We start from the raw sequence: 27,984 nt of genomic DNA on the forward strand, positions 1-27,984 counted from the left end.
AGTAATCTGGGGATTCGAACTCACCTGAAGCTAGGGTTAGGGTTAGATGGTAAATCCACCTGCCAGACTGTGAAGCTAGGGTTAGATAGTGGTTACTGGTGGACCGGCTTCACTGTTGAAACAGGGACTCGAACCCAATAATATTCGGCCTCGGCATTACGATAGAACTCTAAAACTTTACATGAGTGGACATTCGAATACAATACAAACATGCTCCCTTGCCAGGGTTTGTTACTGCCGCTGAGAATGCCTTTTCTATCGTCAGCTGCTTGAATTAGAAAGCACAGTCAGGAAGACTCCGTTGATGGGCAAGGTGCTTAGTCCTTACTACTTGAAGCTCACTAACACTGGCTAAAAATATTCCTCTCCTTTCCGCCAAAAAAACTAATAAGAACACGTGAATTTTACATACAAATACAATAAGGATAATCTAATTTATTCTCGTTTTAAAAACAGCCAAGCAATAATAATAACCATTTAAGAACTATTTGTTGATAGTAGAATTAGTGAATTAGATACAACCGCGTAGAGCACAATATACAAAAACATCTTTTCGTTTCGTTCAAAATGTTCCATTAATTACTCATGATCTTAAACTGATCTTATTATTATTTAGTTGTAAATAGCATAAATAATTATAACTTTACAAAATATACTTATAATCAGAGCTCGTAATTTTACTAAGTTTTTACAGTTTTCATTGAGGATAAAGTCAAAATCAGTTCAAGTGAAATTTTTACTGATTCAGAATCTTTACTTAACTGCAGAATCATTTTTCAAATTCAAAGGATAGAAGATAGATAATAGTGGGATCTATAAGTTGTGAAACTAAGCTCTGATGGTGTTTACAGAGCTGCCAACCTCTTAATGAGTACTATAACTAATGAATTTTTTTCAGTAACATGTCATTGAAATATGAAAGAAAATGTTCAAATTAATCAGTAATCGACAGTAAGACCCTCAGTAACATCTTTCATATTTCTTTATGCATCAAATTAATCAAATCGGTATTTCTAGTTATAAAATAGCAACAAATGCTGAAAATCAAGAACATTTGGCAGCTCTGCGATTATGAAGTTATTTTTTTTACAGAACCACAACCACTGTTAGACATAAGCTATAATACATGCTACTAACATAGCTTTCGAAATCATGACGTGTTCCATTTTAATTACATTGTGTCATGTCATGGGATCATTAATTACAGAGAACAGTTATCGTATATTTGATAAGACGTACATAAACGAAACATTTATTTATCAAAAAGAAAATGCAATATAGACGATGAAATAAAATCCGAGTTGGGATCAAATTTACTGAACTCTCACGCGTTTATTGTTCACTATTATCAAAAAGATCGCAACAGTTTACTTGCGGTATCATTTATAAGCCTTTAGAAAATGTCGGTTCAAAATATTCTTCATCAATGGCCGAATGATTTTTTAAAAAGAAAACGTGTGTCTAAAAAAAAAAGTTTATAGTCCCCGAGTGTCGATGTACGCGAGGTGACGTTTTACTAATTTGCGACTGCATGAACAATTCAAACACATCAACACCGAGAATATTCGCTGAATTGTTTTTGATGGCGCGTCATGCGGAAATGCTGAAACAGAAACAACCAATGTTGTGTTAAACGCAAATGCAGTTATTCATTATCAGATAAGCGAGTATCGTCACATCATTGAAGTCACTATTTTTGAGAATCTACGCAATATGCATGATCGATGCCAGTTTGGAAAACACTTGTCATCACTATGAATATATTAATAGCTGATCCGTCCTATTTTACGGTTACAGCAGATATTTGCACAGTGGCACACCGTGAATGACACAGTTCTGGATTGGCCGGCAATGTGCTTCATTCTCAATCCTCATTGCTCAATTGAGCATAGGTTGACTGTGTAAAAGCTTCAGTACCAACCTACATGTATACTACTAATAATTGCAATTAAGCGAGTTTCAGGACCCAGTTCAACGGTTGTGAGTGTAAATTGACTCATCAATTCATTTTCAATTTGAGCTTATCAACATAGTCAAAATTAAGGCACAAAAAAAAATGGATACCTTGTTTCTCCGCTCTGCTGAGCTTAAATGTTGACCCGGCCGGCCGCCTATCTACCCTATACATTACTTTTTTTAAAATCGTGATCAATTTTACCATAACAGACCCGGCCGCTGTAGAAATGAACTGTTTATAAATTTTATCATATTTTACAAAAATGACCCGGCCGCTGCGGAGAAACAAGGTATCATTTTTGTTTAGCCTAATGGTGAAACTGAGTCCTGATGATCAACATAAATACACGAGACAATGTTTGATACTTACAATGCGGAGACTTTATATAGAATGAAATATCGAATGAATGTCAATCACCATCGATCATCGGAACGCCTATAAATATAAATGGCACCCGTTTTTAAATCATACCAGTCTAAGCTCATTTTGGTTCTATGACAAATGTTACTTCTGAAGACTAGTATAAGCTAATTTTGGTTCTATGACCAATCTTACAACTTAAGACCAGTCTAGCTCATTTTGGTTTTATAGCCAATCTCAGAAGACAAACTAGAAATTATATAATGAGCATACAACTGCCTCTGGTCAAAATTTCAATAGCTTCTTAATACTAACTTCAGATTTGACACAGAGCATCATAATTTAATTTTGGGCAGCTGCTTTTTTTTCGTGCCGAGTAGTACACGGAGCTGGGCACTACTTGGCCCAGCGAGGGGGGAGAGAGGGTGTACTGTACCTGTATCTATCCGAGCGGTCTCGACTCCTACTGCGACTTCTCGAATATCGATTATACCGGTCATTGTAGCCTCTGTCGTCATAGTTACGACCGTAACTACGCCTGTATCCGTAGTAACCGCTGTTGTAACCCCTGTAATACACAACGGACGAACCGCGGTTAGTCAACAGACGATCGGGAGTCGACACGAAAAATTCTTATCGGTTAAATAGAAATAAATCCTGAAAATGAACTCCATTCGAACACATCAGACCAGACTACACCTGATATCTCTCTAATCGTAGTAATTTGATATCGAAAACAGTAGTTTTAATTGGAAATTAACTGGAAATTATTCTCATAAAGTAATCATAGACTGACCAGAAGATATTTGATGCAAAAAAAATCGGACAGCCAATTCTCGATTATCCGCACGACACATATTGTTGGTCGACAGTTGAACATCAATTTAATCAATTGATGTTGTAGTAGATTGTTGTAATCAGACTGCGAGTGGCTGATAATCAAGGGTTGACTGTCCTTTGATTGAAATGGCATCAGAAATCATTTCGATTTTCAAGATTATTTTGATATTTTTTTGCAGTTTTGAAGTTTGACATTAAAAAGAGTAGAACTACTCTTTTAAGTAGTAGGTATTTTTGGTAGTAGTCAAGTCTTAGTTGGGTCTGTAGTAGAACATCTCACATCTAATCATACCCCTAAATCAGAACGTCGCTAATTCATGTCGCTTTCTTTCGAAACCCGCGATCCCAAACAACAGTCGTCAACGCCAGGTTTCACGATATCGACCGTCCAACAAACGAAGGTCGGCACGTGTTAATCCAAGGTCGGTGCGGAGCCGATGACTTGGTATAAATACTTACCTCGAAGGAGAGATAGAAAGACAACAATACTCATATTGACCAATCATTTAACACACCGCACCATTGATTCATTGATTGACCATTTATCTGTGCCATAATTACAACTCTCTCTCACTATCAACACGTTATTGAATATAACACACACTGGGTGGCGCCACTGTTTAATGAACCATCACCCAATGTCACGACCAGGCCATTTCTTACGTATACCATACCAATAACACATCACACTAGCCCTGGGACATAGTGGAAAACATACAAGTCAGTAATAGAATAATTTCAACAAATCTAGATCGTGTTTCTTTTTAGCGTAGGTTTTGATGCCGAAAGCCGAGGACAGGGCGCGATGGAATAAGTTTTAGGGTCATTTCATATTATTACACGGGGATTAGAATAAATTTGACGAGACATCAAAGAGATCGCCATTGTCGACGGAGATTTTGCAACAATTAAAATCCGGAATGTTGTAAGACTGATGCCGTTCACATACTGAACATGCTGAAAAGTTCATGCCCGACAAATCCCTCCCTAAGAAAAGGGTCTCCAAAAATTGGACGACCCTCATAGCCAGGCTATATATATATATATATCGAATACAATACGCTTACATATACATTGATAGGGGGAGCCACCTCCTGCGAATGAAAAAGCTAGTGCAAAGATTGCGGCGGACATAAAAATAAAGATAGCAAAAAGAGACATTTATGAGAAATAAACAGCTTAAGATGGATTTCACTATCGAGTGTGTTTTATATCGGACCCTCGCAGACTACTAACGTATCCAATTATTGATATATCGAGTTTGATTTTTGTTTTTAAATTTGAGATCTCAATCTAGAATGATATAAATACGAACCTTCGTCGACGACAGTCTCTCGAGAAATGGCCCTTCTCTCCGCACTGGTAACAACGTAGGTTCGGGTCGAAACCGCGTCTTCGGCGCCCTCTGGTTCTCGGACGGGCGTAACTCACTCGCACGCGACCTCCGCAAACAACTCTGTAAAAACATTCAGTTTTATGCTGAATCCAATCTCGACTTTTCAATATGAACCTTTTATGCCAATTTGTAAGATTCACAGCATTTTCTTCCATTATTATTCCAGGGTTCTTTGAGCATGATCTGTGACTCAGTCATTTGTAACATTGTATAAAAACAGAAGAGGAGACGGCAGTTCTATTTATAGCTACCTTTATAAGACACACAGAGCTCGAGTAGTAACACAAGAACACTGCACTGGTGCCAAAATTATCAATCTATCGCCTGCAGTGTTCAGGCTTTAACCCTTTCAGTGCTGACTAATTAATACCCTATAGTGCTGAATATAATTTGAAAATTTTTTAAAAATTCCACCCTTGTGTGTTGAATAACGGGAATATCACTATAATGCGTCTACACCGTGGTGCGGTGTATCGTTAGTTACTAGTATTTCACTATGTTTGACAGGTGCTGCCATCTTTCAAGAGAGATAATTACTAATTACTAATTACATCAATACACCGCAGTGTGGTGTACTAGCAAAATCCATCACCGATTTATACACCGCACTGCGGTGTAGATGCACTGAAAGGGTTAATAGATAAATAAATACATTAAGTGGTTGAATGATAAAATTCGTTGGTCATAAGTTAATTTACTCATCGTCTTAAAATGACATTGCAAAAATGTTATGATGGCGTCTTGTCCATCGAATGAATTAATTATTTGCTATGACATGTTTGAAATTGATAAATGCTGCAGGTTTTCAAACAATCGCCGTGGGTTACTGTGGCCACCCCTGATAGAATTGCTGTAGGTCAGATTTGGCCAAATTCGGTAACAACTCCTGATTTCCCTGATTTACAAGAACTACTGATTTCCCCAATTTGCGACAAACCCTGATTTCCCCAATTTGCGACAAACCCTGATTTCCCTGATCTGCAAGAACCCCTGATTTCTCTGAATACTTACTGTCCGTCCATTTCCTTAATGGCTTCATCCGCGTCCTCTTTCCGTTTATAGACAATGAAAGCGAAACACGGAGGATTCCTAGCGAGCCAAACTTCGATCATCTCTCCGAACTTCTCGAATATCTTCTCGATCTCTCGTTTCGAACAGTCGATACCGAGGTCGGCGACGTGTACGCGATATCCGTCGTCGTCGGGAGTCATACTACGACTGTGCGACCGACTATGACTCCGCGAATGACTGCGACTGTGCGAACGACTCCGGCTGTGACTGTGGTGATGATGGTGGTCGTGATGACTCCCGCTGCGACTGCGACTCCTCGACGGAGACTTCGTTTTCGATTTCGACCTCGATCGAGACCGCGACCTTGAATTACTCTTATCCGGCATTGTGTGAGCTAAACAAGTGAATGATTAATGAAAATGACCAAAAACAACTTCTCTATTAAAAAGAGTAAGATTTTATTTAAAATCGAAATTAAGTTAACTTTACTTTGAGATTGATAACATCGATTGCGTGAAATGAAAAAAAAGAGGCCGGGTCGCCCAGGCACGAACGCCCGGGAGGAACCCCGACCCCGGCCTCGCCTCACACCACAAGCAAGTTACCATTTAAATACAGTGATTTCCTCGATTAAATAAATCGCTCCGGTGATTTTTTTATATTTTCTAAATGAACCGAAATCTAATCGTTCGCTAAATGTTCAAATTTTCTCTCAAAACTTACGTTTTTCCGTGAAATTCGGCGTAAAAAAAGCGAGCTTTCCAACAGTTTTCTATCTCGGGTGGGCAAAAGGTTGAAAGCCTGTTTTGGTCGATGGCTAGTGACGTCATCAAGATCGCCTTTTTGTTACTCCCACAGCTAAACAACTCACTTTTGACGGTTAACCGCTGAATTTGAATTTGCTGTCAAGTGTATTCTTGCTGGCTGTTGATTAAAAGATTGTGAATCATGTTTTCCGAACGTGTTAAGCTTGTCTCCGGACCAGTTGGTGGGTATATTGGTTTGAAAAAAGAGGTAGATTGCAAGATTATAAAAAACTCACTGGGTAACACTGGTGAACGCCGCGAGCATCGTGCACGGTGGTGCAGGCGAGGCGTCGCGACCGCGCGGCGGCAGGGCTTTTTAATTTTGGCTTTTGCCAGTTTTGGAGTCTTGTTATTGCCACCACGGCCACGTTACCACCACACTCACATTGTCGCTAGGCCTACTGTACTGCCACTACTTTACTTGCTACTTACTCGGCTAAATTAATTTGTCTTCATCCACGCTTACTTCCCCCCTCCCCCCCCCCCCATGTTAACAAGTAATTTCTGCCAACCGAACCACCAGTCGCAGTAGCCGTAGGCAGTATACTATAGTGCAGTAGTGGGTACCCAGTGGCATGCCATTGCCATGCCACTGGGTATAGGCCTATGTTGCCCGTACACAGTCACCACCTACTAGGCCTTAAATATTCCAACAACCATTCCAAATCCAGCAACAAAAAATAAACAATAAATTTTAAGGCATCGAAACAGAAGAATGGTAGTTCCCTGTATTCAGAGTCAATGAAAATGTATTTCTTGTTGCAGATAGATAGCCTAACCAATTTCAGGATAAGTACTTTTCATTCCTTTATTTATATACGTAGCCTAACTGTTTAATCCTGGCCCTGGCCACTGAGGGTGTATGCATTAGGTCTGGTCCCAGTTTCACTGAGCTAGTTAGCCAACAATTAAGCTGAGAAATTTTGTTAAGTGGCAATTCAGGGGCAGATCAGGAGAGTATACAGGGGTGTACACCCCTTAAAACTTTTAAGTTGCACTGAAATTTAAAGGGAAAATTAAAAATATCAACAAGTATTTTTAAAAAGCTTATATTCCAAAACATGTTCTCTGTAGGCCTACTTCCAAAATATAGGTATTATGTTTTCTGATGATCTGGTGCCCTTTTGATTTTTAATTATATATGATACTGATACCTATGCCCTATTTTGGGCTGCACCCCTCCCTGAATCAGTCTGCCAGCAATTAAGAGGATGTTTATAGATAATTTGATTTAGAGGAATCTTTTAATTTAGTGCCTGATGTTAGGCCTTCCACAGCCTGGTAGAGGTGGTTTAGGTGAACAAGTTAGTCTTTACACCGCAGGACTTTTAGGTGAAGGTGAAACTGGCCCTTGTTTATGCATAGGCTACTGTGTGTGCACGCTTATCTTTATGCTTATTCAATTAGAATACCCATGTAGCTACCAAATAAGCACCGCTTCAGAGGATTTTAGAAATTTTCACTTCAATAACACTGTGTTCTATTTTTGGGCACTAGCTACTATTATGCACAATTTTTTCAATCAATTCTATCACATTGATATACATATATGTGTCACTTCTTTTGCATATAGTAGGGTCTTACAGTAACCAGTGTGCTCTCTCACACCTCCCTGTGATATTGGCCTGAGACTGACAAATAATCTTTTTTGTAGCGTATTGGTCTCGTAGCAGACAGCATTTTAAAGTATGCTGGGCTAGATGGTGTAGGCTTATTTGAATGGACAAGGATCGTGTGCCCCGGAGGAACCATTGAAACATTGATGGAAGGTAATTTCTCGGTTCAGTACTGATTTATATTGTTCATTTTCATTGGGTTACTGATTAGTTGTATATTACAGAATTGAAAAAGTGAAGATGCTGAATGTGGAACAACTAATCGTCCATGTTGGAACAAATAATATGACGCGTGATGTCCCGCTTGAGATTGTTCTGCGAAGACACGTTGAATTAATTCGATTGTTGCTCTATAAATGTACTGGGACCATCATTGTACCAGCTCTTTTTCCTCGATGTGATGAGTAAGTATCAAGAATAGATTTTTCTTGAAATACTATATTTATGATCGATGTTATGATTTTTAAATTTCTTTCTTTTTTAAAGTTTCGATGCTGACACAAAGATATTTCATTACAATGAAATGCTGCACCGCGAATGCTTTACACTTGGTGTAAAGTTCGTTGATTTTCACTTCTCAAGAGATCTCCTTTCACCGTAAGTAATCGTTTAATTTTAATAAGCCCAGTAGGTTATGTGCATTTTTTCGCGATTTAAACTAACTTGTTTTTTTCTAAATTTTGTGATCTAGGACTGACTTGTTACACCCCAGCCGTAAGGGAAATCAGTTCATAAATAACAGGATAATGGAACTACTGCTATTGAAAGATGAAGATGAAATGTACGTAGAATTTTTCAATGGTGATACTCAATATACATTCAATCAGCTTGATGTTTTAGAAGAAAGATTCCCCGATAAAGTATCAATATCCGAGGAACATTCATATGACATTTCAAAAAAATGCCGAAGGTACATAGGAAATTTAGATTCAATATCCAGTCGTATCTTATTCAATTACGTTATTACAATCGTTCCTGAAAATTGTCTTTCATACGTAGATGGTAATTGCCATTTAATCAATTTGAAACTAGGTATATGTACTTGTGAAGCTTTTATAATGATTGGACAACCATATTTTTGCAAACATCTTTTTGCCTGTTTTGCCCAAAAAAACAATATAACCACAACGAAGGCTTTAATTGATGCATATAAATTCCACATTGTGGAGCCTCTGCCAACTTACAATTTTACTCGACAAAATAGTTCTGTTTCATCTACCCTCATTGATAAGTTAAAAGATCATTCCCACATTGCTAGCTCGAATGATATCAATGCTGCTCGGAAAGGGCACATTCTAAGTATTTTACATAATGAAAGCCACTGTGGAATTAAGTTAATAAGCGGACGACCTGCCAAACGACAACCTCACAATATGGCTCATAGGCGTGCTGAGGGTCCAATCAAGGACAATCAGGTTGCCATAAACCTTCCTGAACTTGAAGTGATAGACCCTTACTGCCCTAAGGTTACAATGCCTAAAGATGCTGAGAATGCAAGACACGGAGGGCGAAAGATAATTAGACCTGCTAACAGAGGTGTATCCTTTTCTGCTATGGTTGAAAATGCTGCTATGAAACTAGGTTAAAAAAGCTAAAATATCAGAAATTGAAACCATAGACTCCACTGATCCAGATCCTGGCAATGATATCGAATTTTCAGCAGATATTTTAAGTCAGAATAAATCATCCTTACCGAAAAAATCAAAAGATACCAAACCAAAAGATATTAAGTCATAACCAGTTGTTAAAAATGACTCGAAGTCTGTTTTATTTGAAAAAAGTATTGTCTGTTCCTTTTGTATTAAAGACAAAATAAATCCTCCATATCTTTGTTCATGTCGCAGGGAACTAGATAGGCACATATCCACTTCTCATTCATCTTTGAAACCTATCTCATGTGCTATTTGTTGGGCAGATGGGGTTATTAATTCATATGCAAGTGAAACATTCCTTCAAAAGCACATTCGTATTGAACATAATCATCATAAGAAAAAATCTATTGTAATCGATTATAATAATAGAGATGATTATCTCAACAGTTCTCCTATTACAGAAATCAATAATTCCAATACTGAAAAAGAATTAGAAATTCTTATAGATCAACCTGGAAATGCAGGCCTCCAAAACCTAGCAAAATTGAAACTAGATAATCTTTTGCCATCAAAAGTTGAAAAAACCCCTCCTCAGTTAGTTGCTGAAACCTGCCCTGTCTGCCACAAAAACTGCAATGCTAATCCTAAGAAAAAGTCCACATTCTCAATTGAATGTGATAATTGCCATAGATGGTATCATTGGAAATGTGCTCCAATCAATGAGGCTCCTCCTGAACATATCAGGTGGTTTTGTTTTCATTGTGACCCGATTTCCTAAATAGTTTGTATTGAATATTATTGATCGGGTTTCGAATGAATCCCTGACGTTAGAAATATTTTCATTTCCCATGGTGAACGTAGAAGCCGTCACTTAGTCACCTATATATTTACTCGATTACATATAAGGTTAAGAAGCGATGTATATGCACTGGTGTTTATAGTGCTCTATTTCAGGTTTTTTCTTTCAGGAAAATATATTTTGTGAATAGATTACCGCTTGATTTTTTATGTTACAGGTTACTGCAAAATCATCAGTTATTGTGATGCGTGCCGATGTCTCTGGATGATTCTGACCATGTCTAGAACTTCAACATCCTTGACTTATCATCAATTGGCAGCAGTATACATACATGCATGTTCAGAGAGTGTATGGACACATCAACCTCGGTTCAAGGCTGTCCTTGTATAATCCATATATAATATATATAGATTGGTCCCATTTTAACTTACTCAACTGCTTGAATGTCTTGTTTGTTATTCGTAAATTTTCACTTATTCATTGATTGTTTCTGTAGAATTTTATATGTGATATATAAACGTGGAAACCAGGGCCCATTGCACTATGAAAGACACTTGACATTTTTTTGGGACAGATCTTTCTATATGTTTATGTCCTCGAGGCATCTGAAGTTAAGAAAATTCCCTTTGAAAACTGGAAATGACATAATGAAATAAGTTGTGGAATGTTTAAATTCGACAAAATGAATGTATTTTGCATTCCTAAGGCCCTATATATTTACTGCAGTTAGTCCTGTATGTCTTTTTTATCGCAATTTACTGTGGTTTATTCCTGTTTGTCCTGTATGTCTTTGTGATCGCAATCGCAATTCATTGGTTGCATTGTTTACTGTTAATCCTGTATGTCTATCGCAATTAAGTTAGTCCTGTATGTCCTGTATGTCTTAGTTAATCGCAATTCATTGGTTGAATTGTCTGCTGTTAGTCCTGTATGTCCTGTATGTCTTAGTTAATCGCAATTCATTGATTGCATTGTCTACTGTTAGTCCTGTATGTCCTGTATGTCTTAGTTAATCGCAATTCATTGGTTGCATTGTTTACTGTTAGTCCTGTATATTCTGTATGTCTATCGCAATTAAGTTAGTCCTGTATGTCCTGTGGTTTAGTCCTGTATGTCTTAGTTAATCGCAATTCATTGGTTGAATTGTCTACTGTTAGTCCTGTATGTCCTGTGGTTTTGTCCTGTATGTCTTTGTGATCGCGATCGCAATTCATTGGTTGCATTGTTTACTGTTAGTCCTGTATGTCTATCGCAATTAAGTTAGTCCTGTATGTCCTGTATGTCTTAGTTAATCGCAATTCATTGGTTGTTGAATTGTCTACTGTTAGTCCTGTATGTCCTGTATGTCTTACTTAATCGCAATTCATTGGTTGCATTGTTTACTGTTAGTCCTGTATGTCTATCGCAATTAAGTTAGTCCTGTATGTCCTGTATGTCTTAGTTAATCGCAATTCATTGGTTGTTGAATTGTCTACTGTTAGTCCTGTATGTCCTGTGGTTTAGTCCTGTATGTCTTAGTTAATCGCAATTCGTTGGTTGAATTGTCTACTGTTAATCCTGTATGTCCTGTATGTCTATCGCAATTAAGTTAGTCCTGTTTGTCCTGTATGTCTTAGCTACGAGCAATTATCAAACTTGATAATTGCTCGTAGGTCTTAGTTAATCGCAATTCATTGGTTGCATTGTTTACTGTTAAAGCTGTATGTTCTGTATCTCTATCGCAATTTCATTGGTTGAATTGTTAACAGTCCTCTGTATGTACATGTAAAAATAATTAAGGTTCTGACAACAGGTTTGTAAAGTAATCAGCTATCTGTTTTGTCTATCGTTGCTTAAATTGTTAACTGTTGTTTTAGAGTTCTGTATGTCTTTGTCGATCATTTTGTCTGCACTCAGGGGCGGATCCAGCATTTTGAAGGGGGGGGGGCAAATGAAAGCAACAACAGATGGCTGTAAGCCATTCCAGAGCAAGCACCGATAACGCGAAGACCCTCCCTAAAAATTTTTTGGAAAAATAGATGCAAGCAGGTGCATTCTGAGCATTACTTAATAGAAAGATTTCATTCGGTTTTTACTCAGTAACGCATAGATTTGCGGCTACATCGGTAAAAATAGAGGGGTGGATCCGCCACTGAATAGCTATTGTTTTGTGTAGGATTGTATCTGTGAATTAAGTAAAGTTACTTACTCCAGTCTGATGTTATTGCTTATTGCTCGTATTTTATTGTTTTAAGTGTGCGAATACTTTTCTTAGATTTATGGAGATCAGGATGACGAGGGTTCGATTTGAACCAACAAATAAACAAAAACATTCAAACCTCAAATTAATCCGTTTACTTGTCTTTATTTTTGGGGAACATTTTTTTACCTAGTTCAGATTTGATAACACAGTAGTCGCTTGTTCCAAAGCGATGTGCCGTTGAAGACAGACCTGAAGGTCTTTGCCGATAGCGATGCTATCCAGGATTTCAAAGGATGTGAAGAAGGTGCATCTTCGACAACCATAGTTTGCAGTTTTAACAATTTAAAACAATAATAGTTTCATTAAACAACTTAAAATTTAAAGATTTAGTGGACTTACTGTTTAACCAGGGCAGGGATTTCTCGCAACCGTACATGATATATACATACACTAGCAGTAAATACAATGTACTTCTAACCCTTATAAAACTTAAACTATTATTAGTTATTTTACAATTATTGAACGGCAACGTTGAAATGCGATGTGCGCTCAGAGCGGCCGTAGTGATTTTGGCGTATTGTGGGATTCGAACCGCTCGGAATTTGTACTAGTGACGTCACTCGCCATCGACCAAAACAGGCTTTCAACCTTTTGCCTCGGGTGGGCGAATACAAGATGGCGCACGCTACGTGGGTCTAACTAATTATTGAATGGAACCGATTCAATTTCAATAGCGGGCGGCTCCAAGATTATCCAAATGAGCTTGGGGAAGCTCCGTGTATGTGCAAATCAGGGTATCCAGAAAGCTATATAGACTGGTTGCCTGTCCCATAGACCGGTAACCAGTCTACTAAGCCATAAAAAGACCAGCGGTCAAACCGACCTACCATGCAACAACCAAAAACTTGACCGACATGAAATGATATTGAACTGAATGAATTTGGGGATGTAAGGCTGATTATGATGTCACGACGGACTCGTCTCAAAGATCATCAGAGACATAACCAAAACCGCCCCCCGCGGCCGCAGGTGACCCGAAACGGCGGGTCTGATAAACTTTTTCCTTCCAACATTAATATGTTTTGAACCCGTGACACCCTGTACATCCTCTATTCAGCATCATGATCACTCTGAATCAGTATCAGTAATTACTGGGTTCGAACCGGGGACACCCCTGTACTACATAATCAGTAGTTTGAGTCTCAATTTGTATATCTAATTCAATTTACTATGCGTAAAGTTATCATTTGGATAAGTCTCTAGATTAAACTTTTTTTCTGCTCGTTTTTTCACTGAATTTGTTCCACAGGCGGGAATGAAAATTTAAAAAATATTTTTTCTTTATTCGACTTTTCTTCAAATTTCGGGAGGCGGATCCCGTAAACCAAGCTATCAAACAGGCCTTATTCATTGTGTATTTGAATGACAAGACGCGTGCAGATTTCGATAAAAACATCAGATTTCAGTTCTTTACAATTAATAGGAAGTCACTGATGATTGGGATTTTTCGTTCGTTTCTAAAGTATCGAACACCATAGAATTTATCGTCAGAAGTTCATTTTTAGCGAGTAACATTTTTTTCGTCGAGTTTGATGTGACCCAGATGTGAAAAAAGCATATTCTATAAAACGTCACGTCATTACCACAAGCTAAAAACCAGTAGCGTGACGAAATCAAATCAAATCAAAAGTATCAGGTCGAACTTAGCAAGGCGAACTATTCTAACTGTAGTCATGCGTCATCCAAATATTGCTGGTCAGTTCTTGAATTAACAATCTGATACGAATTTTTTCGACTGGGAAACCAAATAAAGTCGACTAAATGGTTCACCATATACGAGATAGCTCACGGCCAGAATTTTATAGTTTTTGGCATAAAAAGGAAATAGAAACAAACAAGAGAGATGAAAGTTGTTTGCAAGTTGCCGTTGAAAGGTTTGAGCTATTCGTGGTAGCGCCATTCCATCAGAGTAACTCTGCTCAAGGACACTTCGTATCAGATACTGATTCAGATTTACAGGTTGCAGCTAGCGAGCGGAGCGCACATTTCCATTCAGAAAATTACACACTATTATTCTACATCGTGAAAGGGGCGTTACATGACGAGAGAAGGATATTCCACGTCTCTGCCGAGCATTGAATGATGAGTTCTTCAAACGTTACCACTGTTCTGTTGCCTACTGTAAGAACCTACGCGGGAGCATGCGATTATGTACGGAGTAACTTGGCAATACGCTGGGAATATCAGTTCAGCGTTTATATGTACATCTTCTTTTACGGACCAGTCACAATACTCGGTATCATTTTGAATATCATAACGCTTCTAGTTTTGAGGAAGATGAACAATAATGCGTATTATTTAATTAAAGTTCTCGCTATTTTCGACATTTCCTATTCAACAAGCGTATTCGTAATGTACCCTCTACGCGCAATACATCTCTATATACATATAGGTGACGTCATTTTGCGCCAAGATGATTGGTTTTTTGGTTGGGAATTCATCCTGCCGGCATTAGCGCCTTATTATGCGTTTCAATTAATACGAAACTGGTGCGTCATTCTCGTCAGTTTGGAAAGACTCGTTATTACAGTTTTCCCGCTAAAATCTAGATTGTTTTGGACTCGAAAAGTTGTGGATTTCATAATAGGTGTGTTATGTTTGTTTAGTTTCTGTTTCTTTTTTCCGCTATTTCTACCGGATCGAACCTATAATCCATTGCCCTGTATTCACGACCCCCCAACAATTAGTCAAAACGGTTTTATGGGTTACCCGGCATTCATTAATAGGTGGAAAAGTCTAAACCATGGCTGGATACCTGTAGTGACCAGCGTTATGGCCCCAATGGTCTCACTGGGTGTTATAAATATATCTTTAATCGTAGTTTTAATCGTCGTTAAAGTTTCTGGTGCCGGTAAAACTCGTTCTAAAAGCCGCGCCACTAACACATTAGAATTGCGTGTTTTACGAATGTCATTTGCATTAGTGGCCGTGTACATCGCCTGCGAATCAGTGCTATTTCTAGAAAAGCTACAGTATTTCGGTTTTCTTGGAATAGTTTGGGTTTATTATGGAAATGTGACAAGTGTAGAAACATCAATGATTCGGCGTAAAATCGGTATCGGAATGACCGTCGTAGATTCATGTATGAACTTTATCGTTTATTGCTTATCAAATAATAAATTCAGAATCGCTGTTAAACAGTTAAAAATGTAACAAACCGGCCTGCCGCGGTCTAACTTTAAAATCTGCTAACTGATGATACATGATATATAGTGCTTCATTCGGGATCAGGATCAGTTATTCCTGGGTTTGAACCAGGGACACCCCTGTACATCCTCTATCCAGCATCCAGGAATCAGTATCAGTAATTATTGGGTTCGATTCCGGGAAACCCCTGTACTACATCCTCAGCACCACTCTGAATCAGTATCAGTAATTACTAGGTTCGAACCCGGGACACCCCTGTACTACATCCTCAGCACCACTCTGAATCAGTATCACTAATTACTGGGTTCGAACCCGGGACACCCCTGTACTACATCCTCAGCACCACTCTGAATCAGTATCAGTAATTACTGGGTTCAAACCCGGGACACCCCTGTACTATATCCTCAGCACCACTCTGAATCAGTATCAGTAATTACTGGGTTCGAACCCGGGACACCCCTGTACTACATCCTCAGCACCACTGAATCAGTATCAGTAATTACTGGGTTCGAACCCGGGACACCCCTGTACTACATCCTCAGCACCACTCTGAATCAGTATCAGTTGTAACTGACGCGGTGAAGATGGTGCTCCAGTAAAACACCTGCCTCTTCGCATAAACTTAAAGACACAAAATGACGATCACGTTGAATTATGAATTTTGTTTATTTTCATATAAGAATATAGAAATCTGTTTTTGACATTGAAATAATATCTGATAAATGCATCATACGTTTTGCACGGAGCAACAACTACAAACACAAACACACGTCTCATACAGACAACATTTCATACAAAACTATCTTATAATCAGCAAAACTCGTTTAATTATCATCATCAAATAAAGTCATCACATTATTGAAGTCATCTTTATTTTTGAGTCCCGATTTGTATCTTTCCAATTCAATTTACACTAAGTGCAAGTCATCAACTATTATGATCAGCCCGATTTCGTCAACTTAAGGCAGTGTTAAGAGTTCGATAGTTGATTTCGAACTCTTATTCTTTCAAAGATTGGGAAATTAGTAAAATCTTCAAATATTTACTAAACAGATTTCAACGAACAACTGATGAACTGGATTCAGAGCAACAAATATTCGATTATCCGAATTCAAGTGAATTTCTGAGTGAATTGCGGTATTTTTTCCATAATTTTTTGCTCGAGTTTAAACTGCTCACATTCATCAACACGCTCTCTATCATCACACGCAAGCGCTACAAAAATTTGATCATATTTCTCACTACTACAAATAAATTATGCCATCAGCGCCATCTACGAGATGAAACGTCTCGATTATTTACAAATAAACGTTATGTTTACGGAAATCGAACGGCGACGACGTCTGCCAACGGCCAAGAAAACGAAGTTCCGACATATTTTCTATCGGAGAGAGATAATGAAATGAACTTAAAATGTCGGAGGAAAAGTATGAAATCTAAATTAGACGAGTAAACTAACTTCACAATCATCCCTCAGACAATCTGCAGCCTGGGCCAACTTCGGTTATCGTTGATAGTCAACTATAGTCGGACTAAGTGAAACCGAATATCAGTTAGTCGGAACTGTAGTCCGGAAATAGTGCGAAAATTAAGCACCATTCGGTTATTAAATCCGACCATTAGTCGACTAGATACGAGAACGGAATTTAGCCCTAGCTGTACTTTATCAGCGCGCAGTATGCACCATTTCAGATTATCTCTTGCCTATAGTCGTTATTGCAGCAAATAAACATACATATAAGTTAGTCACCGAGTCCGGAGAGACTGCTGTAAATATGAGACTCGAGTCGAGAGTCTCCGGAGAGTCCGTGCTGCCAACGAAACTAAGTAGAATCGAAATGAAAATAAAACCGTCGAAAAATCACAAAATGCTTTGAATAGCGGCACAAGTTTCATCGCCCTCGTCCCCTTCCTCGTCTCCCTCCTCCTCACCGCTGATATCCTCGTACTGCGGCGTACTCGCGTATAGTTGTTTAATAGTTTGTAAAGACGTGGCCCGCGTACCGGCCCGCGAGCCCGCTGGGCCGATCTCACCCTGCTGTAAACTCACTATACTATCGATGGCGCTTTGCATTTGTTCGTTTAAAGAATCGCCGAATAAATCGTAATTAATATCGTTATAAAGAGACGCGGTGGTCGCCGTGACGACTGAGGGTAGGTCGCGATCGTCTCGTTCTATTAACGGGGGCGGAGTATCCACGGGAGATACACCGAGCGTATCCACCGGCGGAGATACTCCTAGATTAACCGGACTAGGAGTATCTACTGTGTTCGTATTGTTGAAATCTGTTAATGCGAGTTCGTCGTCGTTGTCGTTGCTAGGCGACGGCGACACGTCCGCTCGGTAACTCTCCATTCGATAATCGGTATTGTTGTCGGTCGCCATGACAACGACGTCGTCGTAGTCGAAGTTATCGGTAGAGTTTTGACGGCGACACGTCGTCGAGAGTAACCCTTCGATCGCCGCGTTCGCTTCCGACTGTAAATCGTCGGTCGAGAACTCGTCGAGATCTATCGACGGCTCGGTGGCGCCCTCGACCGCGAGCGGAGACTGAGAATCGAAGAGACTCGCGATCGAATCGTGAGCCTCTTGCACGGACAGCGTCACCGACGACCGATTGTTGGAATGTGATGAATCGTTATTTCGAGGTATTTGACGATGATGATAACAGTTGTTGCGTAATTTCGACGCCGATGATAAAACCTCCTCGTTCTCCTCCTCAGTTCGCTCGCATTTAATCAATTTTGGTAACGGTTCATCGTCATTAAACGTCACTTCGTCGTCAGAATCGTTTTTAAGAACATGTTTGACGCCGGCTGCTGCTGCTCCTTGGTCACTATTCGTAGTAAATACTTTCACGTTTTTGATGATTGCAGTTTTAGCGGGTATTGAGGTAGAAACTGGAACCGGTATCGAGCTTATCGTTGTCACTGACGACGATTGTTCTTGTTTTATGTTAACAGCGTTCGCAGTAACGGACGTGAATTCATCTACAAAAATTAAACATCATATATCATCAAATCATTCTTTATTTGTGAGGCTGGTTTTAAAAAATTGGTTCATTATTGGTTCCCTTTCAGACATTCAATAGTGTTAAGTGTGGACGATCAGTTTTTGAAAGTTTGCTGATAAATGTTTAATATCTGGTGTTTGTAGTTCATAATCAATTCATGTCTCGGGTAAAGCACTGAACACATGTGAAGTTTGGACGATCAGTTTTTGAAAGTTTGCTGATAAATGTTTAATATCTGATGTTAGTAGTTCATTTTCAATTAAAAATGTCTCAGGTGAAGCACTGAACACATGTGAAGTGTGGACGATCAGTTTTTGAAAGTGTGCTGATAAATGTCTAATATCAGGTGTTAGTAGTTCATTTTCATACAAAAACATGAAGTTCTGAACACATGTGAAGTGTGGACGATCAGTTTGTCTGGTGTTTGTACGGTAGTTCATTTTCAATTAGAAATGTCTCGGCCTAAAATGTCTAATGTTCGGTGTTTGTAGTTCATTATCAATTAGAAATGTCTCCGCTTAAAATGTCTAATGTCTGGTGTTTGTAGTTCATTATCAATTCATGTCTCAGGTGAAGCACTGAACACATGTGAAGTGTGGACGATGAAAATAAATTGAAGAATTGCGGTAAAGTATTGAATGCATGAGAGGTTGCAGGTTCACAAGCGACAAATTGAAAGATTCTTTTTACCTCTTTTTTCGAGCAGTAATTTTTTATCTTCGAGTAACTCAACTTTTTCGGCAGCGATGAACATTTTCTCCATCATCGTTAATTCTGAGGTCGGCGCCGGACGCTACAACAGACAATACGAACAACGCTACAACAACAACAACTTTATGTCGCAACACATCTCAATACTGTTGATACTTTTTAGACCCGCGATCCAGCTCCAAAGTTACGAAATAGTTAAAATCAGTTCATCTTCATTCTAGTCAATTCTAATTTCATGGTTCCCACAGTTCCATGAATCAAAAATTCCCAGGTTTTTCCCCAAGTATTTCATGGGTGATTTTTCAAGTTTCCCAAATGAAAATAAACAGATAACATCCTGCTTCAATAAACATTTTAGTGGCGACTGGTCGAGGGAAATTGCTGAAGAAAGTTGCACTTGGCAAATGCTTTCGTGTAATGTAAATTAATTTCCCAAATATTTCCCTGATTTGAGGAAAACTTTTTAAATTCCTAAATATTTCCAAACTGGGAATTCTTATTTCAAAATTGCCAAGTTTTTCCCAAATTCCCTCTTCCGTGGGAACCATGTAAATTTTCAACTGTGGAACCGGGTTTACGGTTAAGTGAAGTAAGTTCACTTTCAATGTTTAACTGATGGAGTCAAACTGAACTATCTGTTGGTTTCTTAGTTTTACAGTTACACACGCGTAATTGCCATCAATGACTATCAACACTTACCACTGAATCGACCATTAAAAGATGCTGATATTTCTGTTTTAAAAGATGAGCTTTATCCAACAATGATTGAGCATATTCTTCGAAACTGTCGTCGGCTAGAAAAAAATAACAATCAAATAATCACCGATATTCAATTCTAGTTTAGCGATCCACCACCAGGTGGCGTGACAAATAGTTTAATTTTCAAACGAGCCCTTCCAAAGATATAAAATTCGGTCTTCTAATTCAGAAGAGAAAACTTCATCTTATCATCATTGAAATATCAAAGAAATTGAAGCGTTACTACAACTAGCGACACCTGGTGGTTCCTCACACGCCACAGTAGCCTTAAACGAACCCGATTATTCGGTTCATACCTTTTTTCAACACTTTCGGATGCGGTTCTTTGACGTGGTAAACATGATACGACAATAATCGACCCATCGCGTCTTTCACGTTCCGGAACGGATTCTTACAATCGGGATGAACTACTTTACTCTGATCACGCCAGATTTGTTGAGCAATGCTACAATACAAATACATACAGACGAGGGTCACAAATTAATGAACTTTCTAATTTTCACATTTTTTTTCAGATCTTTACAATTGACTTCTTTCGTATCTTGTTTCGCAATGAAATACCAGGGGTAAGTTGCTCAAAAGTTGGTTAAAGATAACCGGCCGTTAAATACCATAGTTACAATGAAATTTCAATTGTCACCATATCAACTATCCACTGGTTAACTCTAACCAACCTTTGAGCAACTGACCCCAGGATTTTTCACGTTATTTCACATGCGTCAAGATACAATAGCATGAGCAGTTACTGATCACATTCGGATTAATGAAATTTCCTAAACATAGTTCGTGCACAAATTGTGTAAACTACAAAACAGATGCGGCATAGAAAGGGGATTGATCGCGACTGTCCGATGTAATTCAATAAAATATCTATATTCTGTAGGGAGAAGCGCAGCGCGACTGGGGCAGATACGATACTTACAGACCCTCTTTAGTAAGTTGACCGGTTATAGTACGTTTCAACCGAGGTAGTGGCAGTAGATTCGTAGTAGCCGCAGTTGTCGTCGACGACGTCGTTTCTCGAGTCGCAGTTTGCGGTTCTATTTTAATACCGACAGTCTATAAATATAATACATTTAAACGGATAACATCGTAATCATATTTCTGTACAAATTAATCAGTGATCAACAGTAAGACCCTCAGTAACATCGTAATCATATTTCTGTACGCATAAAACAAATCGAATCTTTATTTCTCAGCAGAAGAAAGAAACAAAAATACTGAAAATCAGGACCAGTTTGCAGCTGTACTAACCTGTACAGTGTTAAGAGCAGTAACGTTACTTGCCGTTGTTGTCGTTATTTTTGGAGCGATCACCGGTGGTTTTACCCGTAGTATCTGTTGATTTGAATTACTCGTTTGGTTGATTTTCAATTGTTGCCGTTTCAACACCAGTTGCTGTTGTTGTTGCCGTAGAAACGACTGTCGTTGTTCCGGAGTCATCGAGCTGAAATGATGTTCGAGTTTCTGTTTTTGTTCCGGCGTCAAATTCAAATTGACAACTTGATTCCCGACCTAAAAATGAAGAAACAACAGTTCGACATTAAAACGCATTTTTGCAGCCAAAACCTTTTCACGTCCCATTGTTGTTGTTGCCGTAGAAACTCCCTAATATTTCAAGAGGTAACTCCCATTTGTCAACAGAAAGAACAACAAGACACCAAAAATTCTGTGATATAGAAAAAGAGTCAGAATTCTCTGATTTCAAGATGGGAAAATAAATCAGGAATTCCATGATTTACCCCGATCAGTAAGAACCGTGTAAACCACAGAACTGCGGTAACTGGAGGCAGAATTGGAACTGAGGTAACTCGATGCAGAATTGGAACTGAGGTAACTCGATGCAGAATTGGAACTGAGGTAACTCGATGCAGAATTGGAACTGAGGTAACTCGATGCAGAATTGGAACTGAGGTAACTCGATGCAGAATTGGAACTTACTTTGATTTGAGTTTGTATTTTATTAGATGACGGTGACGACACAACAGCACGACCAACAGAATGATGCATATTTAACACTGAATCACTGACCGCTTTCATATCACTTGCCTGCTGCTGCTGCTGCTGCTGCTGCTGCTGCTGCTGCTGCTGCTGCTGCTGCTGCTGCTGCTGCTGCTGCTGCTGCTGCTGTAACGTTGATTTCATGATAATCGGTTTTAAACTGCTCAGTTTAGAATCGGACTGCGTTACCGTGACGTTCGGCACATTCAAAGCGTTCAAATTTAAATTCGGAATTGCGGTTGCTAGACGAGCGATATCACGAGAAGGTGGCGGTGGTTGTTGAGGGGTTGATTGTTGTGCGGTGAGATGTAGCTGCTGCTGCGATTGGTGGGTCGATGTGAGTGTAACGCATGACGACGACATGGGTGTCTGCAACAATCAAAACCAGTGTTACCACGACAACATCGGAACGACATTGAATAATAAATACAATAACAAGGGTATAAGCAGTATTCACCTGTATTTGATTGGCCTGATGCTGAGCCATCACCTGAACCTGTTGAGCGGCCTGCTGAGCCGCTTGCGTCTGCTGCTCCTGCTGCGTCTGTTTCTTTATCACGGCTTTCGACGCCATCTGGCGGCCGTGATCGAGTATTTTACGTTGCACCTCGCCGAGTTGGTGCAGCAGGTGTTTCTGTTGCGGGGTCGGGTTCTTCAAGCCGAGCAGGTGTTTCATTTGAGTGTTTATCTTTTGCAGAGCGAGCTGAGCTTGTGAACTGAGTTGAACGGTTTGAGTCTGCTGCTGCTGCTGCTGCTGGACGCTAGTCGATTGCGTCGTCGAACTAGTCCGCACCATCGTCGTCGCCGATGACGATACTCCTATATTATTATCGGCGACACTAGTCCGGAAATCGTGTTGATTTAATCCCGGATTATTCACCGTTTGAGTATTATTCCCGGTGGTATTCATAACGATATTTCCGTTTTGAGCCGCGATCGATTTGTGTCCCGCGCCGCCCCCGACGATATTAATATTCCGTTGCGGTTGATTTAACTGAATCGATTGTTGTAGAATATTCTGTTGCGCGGCAGCGCTAGCGCCGCCTAGTATCAACGTTTTATTAGCAGACGGCACCATCTGTAATCCGATATTAGACGTGGGTATCGTACGCAGGATTATATTTTGCGCCTGTTGCTGGGTAACCGGCTGAGCGCCTTGAATGAGAATCTGCGAATTCGCCGGCTGCGTCGAGAAATTCAAGAAATTCAAATTCGGCGTTGAGTTCAAATTAACGCCCATCGTTTGAACGGGTCCGTTGTGAAGGTGTACGGCACCGTTATTCAAGATGGCCGCCGCCGCCGCGTTATTTTGCGTTGTCATGGCGACCTGACCGGCTGATTGGTTTTGTTGTATGAGATATTTATTTCCGCCGGATGTTTGTATGATCGTTCCCTGTATATTGATAGGGCTTCCACCTGCTGTCGGTTGCATTGTTACCGTTCCTGAAGAATTCGCCATCTGAAAATCAACGAAATATTCAAATTATTCTTTGTTTACGCTGTAAAGGATGGTCCATATTTTACTGTTTCTGTTTTCAATTTTACGTTTTGTTGAACCACTGTTAGGGTGGCAATTTTTATTAGATTCACTTTTCCCCTCTGTCTATTCCCTGATATGTTGTTTCCCTGATTTGATCTGCTAAGAATCCAATCAATTAACACAGTCAAACAAGCAAGTAACTTTTTGATTTTATGCGCGATCTCACAATCTCAACAAATTTCCCTGTTTTTTTTCTTCCTCTTTTACAAAATTCGACTTTTCCGTGAATCGTTTTAAAGAAAAGATAATTGCCTGACTTTTTCCCTGATTTTGAGGAAAGTGGCGCCACCATGATCGTTTTTATCTCTATTTTACGATGCGTTTCGAGGTGACTAGTAACAACTGACCTGATTTAAATTAATAATCTGTCCGTTAGGAAGTCGTAACGCGGTCGCGTTCGTTTGTAAATGTCCCGCGTTATAAATATTGTTAGGCGTCACGCCGGTGGTCGTCGTGGTAACCACATTACCGATCGGTTTCGGCAGTATTTGAGGCTGCGCGAGTTTCTGATTGATGAGAACCATCGGCGAACCAGATCTGAAACAAGAGCATAACCGGATTAATCATCCTCACTTGCCACAAACAGAATCCTCCATTACCAGAGTTATAATATATAGCCAGCCACTTTCATTCAACTTTTTTCCCCGGACTTTTCCGAGACATGCGCCTCGTGATTTTCCCTGACTTGATCTGCTAAGAATCCAATCAATTAACACAGTCAAATACGTACATGGTTCCCACAGTTATATGAATTTAAAATTCCCAAGTATTTCATGGGTGATTTTTCCAAATGGAAATGAACACATATCGTCATTCAACAGTCAATATTTTAGTGGTGACTGGTTGATAGAAATGATTGTGACGTGAAACTGCTGAAGGAAGTTGCCCTCGGCAAATGCAATATGTGAAATGTAATGAATTTCCCAAATATTTCCCTGATTTGAGGATAATTCTTCGAATTCCCAATTATTTCCAAACTGGGAATTATTATTTCAAAATTCCCAAATTTTTCCCAATTTCCCTGTTCTGTGGGAACCATGTACATAAGACATAGACAGAAACTGTTTGATTTTATGCACGATCTTACAAGCTCAACATATTTCCATATTTTCCTTAAGCTTTTTTGACAAATTCCCTGACTGTTCCTCGACATTTTTTAAGAAAAGTAAAATACGCAGACTTTCTGATATCCAAGTAAGTGTTAACATTTCGAGGCAGGTTGTTAGTGACTGGTACGAACCTGATAGCATTAGTTGAGATGTTTGCCTGAGTCGCGGGAACATGTTGTAGTATCTGTTGTTGCGCCGGTGAAACGCACGGAGACGGCATCAACGGAGACCCGATCATCGGACTCCCGATACCGTGCGTCATCGGACTCCCCGTACTACGAGACATCGGCGCCATCTGGTGGCCAGCGCTATGCGTAGGTGGCATGATTGTAATACAATTGTTAGTATTGTTGTAATGCGTGTTACCATGGTTTGTATTTGCTCGTTGTTGCTGCTGCAGCTGCTGGAAACAAAATCAACGTCCATGTTGCATTAACTCGAAAACCATTTTTTCATCTCAAAGATTCATCGGTTCGAAATTGACTTCAAAAAGGTGTCCATTTTAAGAAAAGACCCAAGTAGACTCCTCTTGTTGAAAATGGCACAAATAAAATTCAGGGAGTTTGTTTAAGATATTCAGTGGATAAACACCATAGACAAACAATGCCATTTCAATTCTACTAAGGCTAAACAAAAATGATACCTTGTTTCTCCGCAGCGGCCGGGTCATTTTTCTAAATTATGATAAAATTTATAAACAGTTCATTTCTACAGCGGCCGGGTCTGTTATGGTAAAATTGATCACGATTTTAAAAAAAAGTAATGTATAGGGTAGATAGGCGGCCGGCCGGGTCAACATTTAAGCTCAGCAGAGCGGAGAAACAAGGTATCAATTTTTTTAGCCTAATCTTCCCTCTATTTGTAATTCTGTATTCTATCTAATTGATGTTTGATAAATATCATTATCATTATCATTAATTGTCACTTCATCAACTATCCACTGGTTAACTCTCAAACTACTTTTTAGCAACTGATTTAGCAGCTGTTTTTTTTTTTTTAATAAAAAGCTAGGAAATTCACTTTTCCCCCATTTTTCTTGTCCGGTGCAAAATTACAATTTTGGGTGGGTTTAGATGAGCTCTTAAAAATCCTGGCTACAGATTGCCGGTCAAAATTTATAAAAAGTTTTGACAACTGACTTACTTTATCATCAGGCAGGAAGAAATCACTCAATGCATCTGGATCACCACTGAAAAAATTACGAATAAATTCACATTATTTTTCCCCGGGGCTAAGTTTCACGATAGGTAATACAAAATTGCTTGTTGACTTCAAAACTACGGAACTCGGTCCAAGGATTTGGTTTTTGATTTTAAGAAATAGTTTACTAGACCTACCTGATTACATCAATTAAACATCTTCCATCCTCCATTGCACATCATGAATAACCATTCACATTTTGTCTGGAAAATTCAAATCACACCAAAATTTTAAGATTCTTCACTCAATATTTCATTCTTTACTCAGACTACAAGTGCCGCACATAAATTTTAACAGCACACTTTCAATAACTGATCATCCACACTTCACATGTGTTCAGAACTTCACCAGAGACCTTTTCAATTGAAAATGAACTACAAACACCAGATATCAGACATTTTATCAGGACACTTTCAAAAACTGATCGGCCACACTTCACATGTGTTCAGAACTTCACCTGAGACCTTTTCAATTGAAAATGAACTACAAACACCAGATATCAGACATTTTATCAGCAAACTTTTCAAAAACTGATCGTCCACACTTCAAAACCTGAGAATATTTTGAATTGAAAGTGAACTAAGGACATTTAATCGGCACTGAACCAGAATTTATATGAAAATGATGAATTTCCGAAAAAAAGGGTAAGGTTTGGATCCAGTTAAGGGGGGGGGGATTCCAGATCATACATCTATACACAATATCAAATCAGTAATAGTAAGTGATACAGATATGAAATTACATCCATTTTTAAACAGACTGCACTCTAAGTGAGCTAGTAATCTATTTCACCCGGAGATTTGTGACACACACACACACACTGAAAGTGAAGCTATTCACTGGTATTTACCCTACAGTATAGACCAGTATGACATACTTATTATGCAGTTATAAGCTATTTATAAACAGACAATAGTTCACACACTCACACTCACACACAGAGCCAGCCTGTAATCACTTTCTATTGATTCTTTTCTAGACAGCTGCTACGAAGCTGCCAACCACTAACCTATTATAATCTGTCTATAAATAAGACAGCAATTAGATATATATATATACAAATAGATTTCAATATTATTGTTTGACAGCAGTAGTAGTTGTAGTTTTCATCTGAATGGATGACAGCTAAAGCGGAGCTCCCGCGTTCGACTTAGAGCCAAACAAAATGGCCACCCCCGTACATAAACTGCACAGAAACACAACGCCTATTCACCCAGAAATCTGAATCAACTCAGATTCATATTGAATCATTCAGATTCATATATAACGAAATGAGGTTAAGCGTACTTTAAATCTGAGTGTTTCGTATCCATATCTTCGAACAAAGCTCACAGAGCAGTGTTTCACAGTCATCCGCCAGTGGACTGGAGAAAGAAAGGTCTCAACAAGAAAATACACTAACTACAACAATTTGCTTTATTTTCTTATCATGACTGAAATAACGCCCCACTTGCCAGGGCAATCAGAAGGGATAATTCTAAACGCTTCGTTTTGACTGTTGCAATTTTATCTAACCGTTCAAATATCAAATGCATCAGGGTGTTGTTACAGGATCCAGGCCAGAGAGAGAGGACGGGTCGCGAATTGGACGCGATTAATTCAACTGCGTAATACATTTAAACTGAACGGCGTCGAACAAAGTGAGTGACGGGAGAAGAGGCACAGGAACGCCAGCTTTCAGACGCTGTACGCCACGTCCTGATCGGTGCGGTAATTCCCGCAAAATCGCGCCGTTTAATACTGACACCGAGAGAGCTGCACGACAGCTGAACCCTGCTCTACTAAAATTTATCAGCAAAATAATATTCACATACAGAAACACTCACCGTCATGAAACCTGCGCCAATACAGGACAGCGGGGTTTACAAACACATATTCACAACT

At 39.2% G+C, this 27,984-nt stretch overlaps 4 protein-coding genes across 7 annotated transcripts; 1 reads left to right on the forward strand and 3 right to left on the reverse strand.

Moving 5' to 3' along the window:
- Positions 1-410: 410 nt before the first annotated feature.
- LOC141912798 (uncharacterized) lies at positions 411-13,240 on the reverse strand. 3 transcript variants are annotated; one of them, XM_074804196.1, is made up of 7 exons: positions 13,215-13,240; positions 6,288-6,340; positions 5,565-5,958; positions 4,473-4,613; positions 2,754-2,885; positions 2,327-2,392; positions 411-1,603 (listed from the first exon to the last, which is right to left on the reverse strand). In XM_074804196.1, the coding sequence occupies exons 3-6, from the start codon at positions 5,948-5,950 to the stop codon at positions 2,371-2,373; spliced, it is 681 nt and encodes a 226-aa protein (XP_074660297.1). In that variant the 5' UTR covers positions 5,951-5,958; positions 6,288-6,340; positions 13,215-13,240; the 3' UTR covers positions 411-1,603; positions 2,327-2,370. The 3 variants fall into 3 exon arrangements, 1 of the variants encoding a protein (XP_074660297.1); XR_012620199.1 differs by lacking the exon at positions 411-1,603 and having other exon boundaries at positions 2,376-2,392; positions 2,754-3,852; XR_012620200.1 differs by lacking the exons at positions 411-1,603; positions 2,327-2,392 and adding an exon at positions 3,617-3,852 and having other exon boundaries at positions 2,752-2,885.
- On the forward strand, positions 7,624-12,693 carry LOC141912649 (uncharacterized). Of its 2 annotated transcripts, XM_074803971.1 has the most exons (6): positions 7,624-7,702; positions 8,025-8,139; positions 8,198-8,390; positions 8,473-8,583; positions 8,678-8,767; positions 10,595-12,693. In XM_074803971.1, the coding sequence occupies exons 2-6, from the start codon at positions 8,133-8,135 to the stop codon at positions 10,620-10,622; spliced, it is 429 nt and encodes a 142-aa protein (XP_074660072.1). In that variant the 5' UTR covers positions 7,624-7,702; positions 8,025-8,132; the 3' UTR covers positions 10,623-12,693. The 2 variants fall into 2 exon arrangements, with proteins under 2 accessions (XP_074660072.1, XP_074660073.1); XM_074803972.1 differs by having other exon boundaries at positions 7,701-8,139; positions 8,211-8,390.
- A 3,224-nt stretch (positions 13,241-16,464) lies between the features above and the next one.
- Positions 16,465-22,295, reverse strand: LOC141912628 (uncharacterized). Its single transcript, XM_074803939.1, has 7 exons — positions 22,192-22,295; positions 21,505-21,765; positions 21,173-21,309; positions 20,547-20,695; positions 20,191-20,285; positions 19,471-19,573; positions 16,465-18,757 (listed from the first exon to the last, which is right to left on the reverse strand). The coding sequence occupies exons 1-7, from the start codon at positions 22,288-22,290 to the stop codon at positions 17,628-17,630; spliced, it is 1,974 nt and encodes a 657-aa protein (XP_074660040.1). The 5' UTR covers positions 22,291-22,295; the 3' UTR covers positions 16,465-17,627.
- On the reverse strand, positions 22,292-27,977 carry LOC141913374 (uncharacterized). Its single transcript, XM_074804879.1, has 9 exons — positions 27,927-27,977; positions 26,238-26,303; positions 26,044-26,089; positions 25,032-25,303; positions 24,139-24,328; positions 22,709-23,710; positions 22,385-22,620; positions 22,346-22,353; positions 22,292-22,299 (listed from the first exon to the last, which is right to left on the reverse strand). The coding sequence occupies exons 2-9, from the start codon at positions 26,270-26,272 to the stop codon at positions 22,292-22,294; spliced, it is 1,797 nt and encodes a 598-aa protein (XP_074660980.1). The 5' UTR covers positions 26,273-26,303; positions 27,927-27,977.
- Positions 27,978-27,984: the final 7 nt, after the last annotated feature.

This window comes from Tubulanus polymorphus, chromosome 11 (genome assembly GCF_964204645.1).
Source record: "Tubulanus polymorphus chromosome 11, tnTubPoly1.2, whole genome shotgun sequence".
Lineage (NCBI taxonomy): Eukaryota > Metazoa > Nemertea > Palaeonemertea > Tubulaniformes > Tubulanidae > Tubulanus > Tubulanus polymorphus.